This window comes from Octopus bimaculoides, chromosome 10 (genome assembly GCF_046866305.1).
Source record: "Octopus bimaculoides isolate indiv1 chromosome 10, ASM4686630v1, whole genome shotgun sequence".
In the NCBI taxonomy this organism is placed as follows: domain Eukaryota; kingdom Metazoa; phylum Mollusca; class Cephalopoda; order Octopoda; family Octopodidae; genus Octopus; species Octopus bimaculoides.
In genome coordinates this window covers 49,308,616-49,317,225 of record NC_142937.1, presented here as the reverse complement: position 1 = coordinate 49,317,225, position 8,610 = coordinate 49,308,616, and the positions used below count along the sequence as shown (strand labels likewise).

General features: G+C 37.4%; 1 protein-coding gene across 4 annotated transcripts in view; it reads right to left on the bottom strand.

Moving 5' to 3' along the window:
- LOC106868908 (organic cation transporter protein) overlaps positions 1 to 7,554 on the bottom strand; it is an 86,084-nt gene extending 78,530 nt beyond the window's left edge. For all 4 annotated transcript variants that reach the window (XM_014914368.3, XM_089358614.1, XM_052971172.2 and 1 more), the window contains exon 1: positions 6,947 to 7,554. In XM_014914368.3, coding sequence (XP_014769854.1) covers positions 6,947 to 7,137 — 191 coding nt within the window. In that variant the 5' untranslated portion in view covers positions 7,138 to 7,554. The remainder of the gene's footprint in view (positions 1 to 6,946) is intronic.
- Between the last annotated feature and the right edge of the window lie 1,056 nt (positions 7,555 to 8,610).

Sequence of the window (8,610 nt, the reverse complement as noted above, 5' to 3'; positions counted from 1 at the left end):
TTCTTTAGGAATTTTTTCCCATTCTTCTTGACAAATTTTCTTCAAATCTGGAATGCATGTTGGGGCTCTTGAATGAATTTTAATTTTCAAATAATGCCACAAATTTTCAATGGGATTCAAGTCAGGTGACTGGCTTGGCCATTCTAATAATTTTATATTGTGCTTGACAATCCATTTTTTGGTAGTCTTCACCGTGAGATTAGGGTCGTTATCCTGCTGTAAAACCCACCTTCACAAAGCTGGAGCTTTTGTACAGTCCCATAAATTATTGTTCAAAATATTTTGGTACATCTCTGTATTCATTCTTCGATCTATCACATATAAATTGCCAGTGCCATTTGCAGAAAAACACCCCCACACCATGATGTTGCCACCTCCAAACTTTACAGTAGGAATTGTGTTTTTCGCCAAATAGGCAGTACCATCTTTCCTCCATACATAGATACACGAATTTCGTCCAGACAATTCAATTTTCGACTCGTCTGTCCAAAGAATATTTTCCCAGAATGTATCAGATTTATCTTTATGTTCATAAGTAAATTTTAAATGGGCATCTCTATGCCTTTTAGTCAACAGCAGAGTTTTTCTAGGAGAGCGTGACTTCAGTTCATTCCTATGAAGTTCATTGCTGATTGTTCATAGTGTAACACTAGTCCCTGAAGCTAACAAATCTTCTTGCAACTCCTTTCTGGTGATCATTGCATTTTTTTCGATTCTTCGCTTCATTTTTCTTAAAGATTTAGGGGAAATCTTGTGTGGTGTAGCGGATCTTATTCTATTTTCAACAGTTCCCAATTTTTATATATTTGAATAAATGAAGATATGGTAGAAAATGGAAGACAAAGGGTCTCTGATATTTTCCTGTAACTTTTACCTGCTTTCCACTGTTCAATAATTTTTTCACTGAATTTGTGAGCTCTTTACTTTTCGCCATTATTACGACACTACTTTATGTTGTCTCAGTGCTGAATGAAGAAGCTCGCGTTTTGACACTTAAAAATGACTACTAATAAGATTATTGGAACAAACGAGAATGTTCTAGTAAAAAAAAAAAATTATTTTAACAGTATTTTGTGGCATAGAAAGTCATAAATTTATTCTGTACGAATACTTTTTTCACCCCTAAATATTCATAATTGTATATAAATTCATTAGTTACTATAATTTATTAGTTTCTTTTGCATATTCTTAGTTTATGCAAGTGTATGCAAATATAGTATTGGTATATCCCATGTATGTTCATTAGAAATTAAATAAATAAAGAATTTTGACATGTATGAATATTTATTTCCCCCCACTGTTTATATATATATATATATATATATATATATATATATATACACACCTAAACTTTGCTTCTGAGTGTTTACCTTTTCAATTATTCTCAATTACCTCAGTTACAGCCCATATATCTCGAAAGAAAGGTTTAATAGTACACGTACACACACACACATACACATATATATGAATATATATATATATATATATATATATATATATATATATATACACACATATATATATACATATATATATATATATATATACATATATATATACACACACACACACACACACATATATATATATATGCCTTTGCCATTAGAGTCTGACAAGCCGTCCATAGAGCTAAGCATTTTATATATATGTATACATACATATATATATATATATATATATATATATATACATATATATATCTCACACCTATTTTCTTTCTTCCACTTCACTCTCTATTTCATATCTTATCTAGAATAACTATTGCTTAACCATTTTCTCACACCGTCTCCAATGAAGGGATATATGAAATATCCAGAAAACAGCTGTAAGACCTTCTATTTATAAATGTTCTAAAATCTTACACAGCCTTGGATTTTTATCTCATTCTGAAAATTTATATATATATATATATATATAAATATATATATCATCATCATCATCGTCGTTTAACGTCCGCTTGCCATGCTGGCATGGGTTGGACGGTTTGACTGGGGACTAGCGAGCCAGATGGCTGCACCAGGCTCCAATCTGATCTGGCAGAGTTTCTACAGCTGGATGCCCTTCCTAACAACAACCACTCCGAGAGTGTAGTGGGTGCTTTTACGTGCCACCAGCACAAGGGCCAGTCAGGCAGTACTGGCAACGGCCATGCTCAAATGGTGTTTTCTATGTACCACCAGCACAAGCGCCAGTAAGGCAACGCTGGTAACGATCACACTCGAATGGTATTTTTTACATGCCACCGGCACGGGGGCTACACAGCGGCCCAGCCCATGATCATGCTAGGATGGTGCTCTTAGTGCTCCACTAGCACGGATGCCAGTCATCCAGTGCTGTCATTGAATTTGATTCCAATTTCACTTGCCTCAACAGGTCTTCACAAGCATAGTTTAGTGTCCAATGGAAAAAGGTATGACTAAATGGGCTGGTTACACCACCGACATAGGCCAAAGGTTATGGACTCATTTGGCCTGCTGGGTCTTCTCAGGCACAGCATATTTCCAAAGGTCTCGGTCACTAGTCATTGCCTCGGTGAGGACTAATGTTTGAAGGTTGTGCTTCACCACCTCATCCCACGTCTTCCTTAGTCTACATCTTTCAGTTTCCCTCGACTGCTAGGGTGTGACACTTTTTCACACAGCTATCCTCATCCATTCGTACCACATGACCATACCAGCACAGTCCTCTCTCTTGCACACCATATCTGATGCTTCTTAGGTCCAACTTTTCTCTCAAGGCACTTATACTCTGTCTAGTATGCAAACTAACATTAAACATCCAGCAGAGCATACAGGCTTCATTCCTTGCAAGCTTACTCATGTCCTCAGCAGTCATGGCCCATGTTTCACTGCCATGTAGCATGGCTGTTCACACAACCTTCGAACATTGGGCCTCACTGAGGCGATGACTTCTGACCGAGACCTTTGGAAATATGCTGTGCGTGAGAAGACTCGGCAAGCCAAGTGAGACCTAAATCCAAGGCCTCTGCCAGGGGTGTAGCCAGCTCACTTATGCGTACCTTTCCTCCATTGGACACTAAACTCCGCTTGCGAAGACCTGTTGAGGCAAGTGAAATCGAAATCGAACTAAATTCGACGACTGGCACCCATACCAACGTCGTCTCCTTCATTGGACACGAAACTCGGCTTGCAAAGACCTGTTGGGGCAAACGAAAGCGAAATCGTGATGGCACCTGTGCCCAGCGTTGTCTTCCTGGCACTTGTGCCGGTGGCACGTGTAAAGACATTCGAGCGAGATCGTTGCCAGTGCCGCTGGACTGGCTCCTGTGCAGGTAGCACGTAAAATACACCATTTTGAGCATGGCCGTTGCCAGTACCGCCTGACTGGCCTTCGTGCCAGTGGCACGTGAAAGCACCCACTACACTCTTGGAGTGGTTGGCATTAGGAAGGGCATCCAGCTGTAGAAACTCTGCCAAATCAGATTGGAGCCTGGTGTAGCCATCTGGTTCACCAGTCCCAGTCAAATCGTCCAACCCATGCTAGCATGGAAAGCGGACGTTAAACGATGATGATGATGATGATGATACATATATATGTATATATATATATATGTATGTATATATATGTATATATATATGTATGTATATATATCTATCTATCTATATATATATATATATATATATATATATATATATATATATATATATTAAAAAATAACGTCGACCACTAACGTGGACAATTAATGCGCTAGAAATAGATCACATTTTGTGTCTATTAAGACCTAAAAAGTTCTCAACATGAAATATAGCAGCATACCAAAAACGTGAGCGGGCAAGACATTTAAAATCACCTAAAAAAATCATTATTAAACAGGAACCAGGTTTCGGATTTAACAAATTCTTACCGTAAACACACACACACATATATGAGAGTGAAAGGTAGACTATGATGCCTGTGTGTGAACAGCCATGCTACAAGGCAGTGAAACATGGGCTGTAACTGCTGAGGACATGCATAGGCTTGAAAGAAATGAAGCTAGTATGCTCCACTAGATGTGTAATGTTAGTGTGCATACAGAGTGTAAGTGCCTGAGAGAACAGTTTAACATAAAAACATCAGATTTGGTGTGCAAGACAGACGATTGCACTGGTATGATCATATGTTGTGTATAGATGAGGCCAGCTGTATAAAGAAGTGTCACACCCTAACAGAGGAGGGAACCTGTGGAAGAGGTTGACTCAGATAGATGTTAGATGAGGTGGTGAAGCACGGCCTTTGAATGCTGGGCTTCACAGAGGTGATGACAAATAACCAAGACCTTTGGAGATATGCAGTGCTTGAGAAGACCCAGAAAGCCAAGTGAGATCATAGCGTGGCCAATGCCAGTGTCACATAACTGGCCCATTTAAAAATACCCTTCAATCATCGGGCAGTATACTGTGCTTGTGAAGACCTAGTGCCGCCTGACTGGCACCCATGCCAGTGGCACGTAAAAAGTACCATTTGAGTGTGTCTGATGCCAATATTGCTAGACTGGCTCCCATGCCAGTGGCATGTAAATAGCACCATTCAAACGTGGTCAATGCTAGTGCTGCCTGACTGGTTCCCATGCTGGTGGCAAGTAATAAGCACCATTTGAGCATGGTTGATGCCAGTGCTGCCTGACTGGCTCCCATGCCAGTGGCAAGTAAAAAGCACTCACTACATTCTCAGAGTGGTTGTTGTTAGGAAGGGTACCCAGCTGTAGAAACTTTGCCAGATCAGATTGGAGCCTGATGCAGCCTCCATTTTCTTTTCTTCTTTTAAGTGGATATAAACTATATGCTTAATATACACCTATTGTTTTAAGGGAATTTATTTCCCTAACAGTACTAGGTATTGAATCAGTATTTCCTTGGATGCAACCATCCCTTCACAAGGTTAACATATCCTCCATATTAAATATATATACAGCTTAATTGTTTGAAGGATTCATGTGAATCAAGGTATTTTAAAAACAAAGACACCAGGACAACTCTTGCCGGCTTCACAGCATACCCAACCAAAGGACGTAACTCCTAAAGTAATCCCCTGACCCCTTTTTCGTTTCACTAACTTTTTCACAGCAGCCACTGACCAGTTGTGCTAATCCACCTCCGACAATAGAGAACAGTCACCATATTCCCTTCCATATCGTCTAACTCTGATGAGCGTAAAGTTATATAATTGGTTTGTTACCTAACACTCCATTGTATTTTTCACGTGAAACTGATTGGTTTCACCAGCCGTGATGGATGTTTAATAATATATATATATATATATATATATATATATATATATATATATATATATATCGTCGGTAAAACATAAATTTGAAAAAGAATCATACTCTAAGTTATAAAGCAGTATATGATATAAAGCTAGATAAGGCAGGTTTATGGGATTACCCTAGGTTTCACGTCCATAAAGTGCTTAGCTTTCCGGCGTATCATCAGATCCCCAAAGCTAACTCACTTCAGAGGCTTATGACAATAGGTTTCAGGATCTGATGATACGCCGTAAAGCTAAACACTTTATGGACGTAATACCCAGGGTAATAGCATAAACCGGCCTTACCTAACGTTCCAAAACCCATCGCGATAGGTGAAAATCCGCGAAGTAGGAACAGTACTGTACTGTATATTTTTTTAAATTATTTTTATAACTTGTATATATTTATTTTATTATAAATGCAAAACCACACCACAGAGGAATCGAGGTAAGCTTAAATAATAAACCGCGATATGGCGAGAGATTACTGTATATATGGAAAGAAAATATTAGATAGAATTAAGTAAACATATTAGACACGTTTATGTTTTGTTTTCAATTTACATAAGTGTAACAATAAAATGTAATTCGTTTGCTATTAAGAGTACAACCAATACATTCTTACATTAATATTACGTAAAAACCAGATGTAGTTAATTGAAGTCACCGCATACTCTACTTAGATTTGATTTCATCAGATCACTGGAAGACGAAAGGGCTAAATGGGAAGTTTTATTCAGATTGGGAAGAGTATATAGTTAATAAACTACTACACATGTGAATAGAATTTGAGGATCATGAACATTTTCGAATATATACAAATAATGATTTCTAATATTAATAGAAATAACCAAGATGATTTTTTAAAAATAACTATCAACTGATTCTAATATAAGATATGGGCCAGAATTTAAAGCGAAGGAAGATAGACGATTAAAATGACCATAGATTACTACTTTATTTCATCGACCCCGCTGGACAGAGGAAATACAAAGTTGACCTCAGCAGACAAGCTCTAACCTCGGAACTTAGAGTGCAAGAACAGTTTCTTTATAAGCTCGAAACATGCAAAAACTTCACGAAAAAGGGTGAGGTGGGACAAATAACTTACATAAAATCCAAAGGAAGGGGTGAAAGACAATTAATTATAGGCAAAATTAAAGATTTCCAATAACATTCGAACGAGTAAAAAGAACAAGTAAAAACATTAATAAGAATTTTTTTCTCCGGTAATTTTCTTTCATGTAAATAAATGTTTATGTTAATTTAAAAATCTGCCAGCAAAATCTTATCAAATGACAATGTTCTAAAAGATATACATGTTTATATGTTATATATGAAAATAAAAAAATCTCATGAGGAACACCATATGCCAAAACACGAGTCTCTGCATGTCGGTCGATCTGCTGGAAATAACAGCCAAATCATCTTTAGATCACAAATTACCGTCTTAAAAACGAAAAATTGAAATGACACGTAGTATACTCTTGGCTTAACTACATAATGCCCAATAGAAAAGGCAGGAGAGATCTCGCCGATAATATCTGGATCCGAGTTGTTCTGGGACTAAACAACATAAACAGTTGAGTGGTGGGTTACAGTGCGTGTATGTGTGATAAAAGAAAAACGTAAAAAACAAATTAAAGAATAACAAACAATAACAGCTTCATTAAGAATAAAGATATATTGGATTTACCTAAAATTTGGCACATAGAGTACGAAGACAAACAACAACGTCGAGATTCCATTGCCTACTAGAAGTGGACTTAAAATCAATAATTCTTTTAGTTGATAGCGACCGAAGCCGCCTATTTTTGTCAGAATGTCTTTGTTACCCAGTAATTCTGTACGTTCGTTGACCGTCTCCTCTTCATTATCTTCGTTCATTTTGTTTGCTTTTTCTTTCTTTTTAGAGCAAAATCAATATAAATAAATCAACATACAAACAAGAATAACAAATAAACAAAACCAACAAGAAAACCTCTTGTCACATTGTATATCGTATATCACCCTGTTTGTAAGTGCGGCGAGCAAAACATTCTGGAGGTTAACTAATTAATCACGATCAATCAAAAACTAGGAAGATGAATCGAGGACAGCAAGCATAAATTTATAATGATGATAAACGAAGAAGATAATGTTGATGGTTCTATTTTAAACGCTTGGTTCGCTGGTATTTTTTCTTTTCTTTTCTTTTTTTCTGTCCTTGTAGCACCTGTCACATTATAAGCAGTTCAATTCTTTCTGTCTTCAACGTTTGTAAACAATTCAGACCGGAAATGTGGTGACTATTTCACTGACGACTCCTACCACTTTACATCCACCACTACTACGACAGCAACAACAATAAAACAGAATCTACTACTACCACTACTACTGCTGCTGCTGTTACCACTACCGTCGTCACCACCACCACCACCACCACCACTACCACCACCACCACCACCACTTCTAATACTACTACTACTACTACTACTACTACTACTACTACTACTACTGTCACCATCACCACAACCACCACTACCATTACTACTAACAATACTGCTGCCAACTGCACCACAACTACTACTATATTTTTTACCAGCACAACTACAACTACCATTATCACCACCACCACTTTACTACTACTACTACTACTACTACTACTACTACTACTACTACTACTACTACTACTACTACTATCACCACCTACATCAACACCACTACAACGTCACCACCACCGCTGTTGAAACTATTACTACAACCACCATCACAACTATCACTACCAACACCACTACTACCACCACCACCACCACCACAATTACCATCACCATAACTAACATCACAGCTGCTACTACTTTTTACCACCACTACTACAACTACCATCACCACAACCGCCAGCACAACTACTACCACCACAACCACCACATCTACCATCACTCTACCCATTATCACTACAGCTACAAATTCTGCTGCAACAGCATTCCCACCACGAATATAATTTAAAAGTTTCCTCCTATTGTTTTATTTTGAAGTTTTTGTTTATTTTCAAATTTATAAAATGAGTCAAATATTTTGTAAATAGTTGCTTTTCTTGTCAACTATTTGACAACTAAGGTTCTTTTTACATATCTTTTTTTAATTTGGTATCTATTTTATTTATATTTTTTTGTACCTTTTAGTCAGAAGGTAGGTAGAGTCCATTTTCTTTTACAGGATCTCCAAGACCTGGTAGAAGGGAAGGGGAAAACAAGAGTCTTGGCGCAAATGCTTGCGACATAGAAGATTGCATATAGGCACTCAAGGTACAAGATGGCCTTATTGAATCAAGAGGTGGTTTAAATCTATCATCTAAATATACCATAGCGGGATTACAGGACG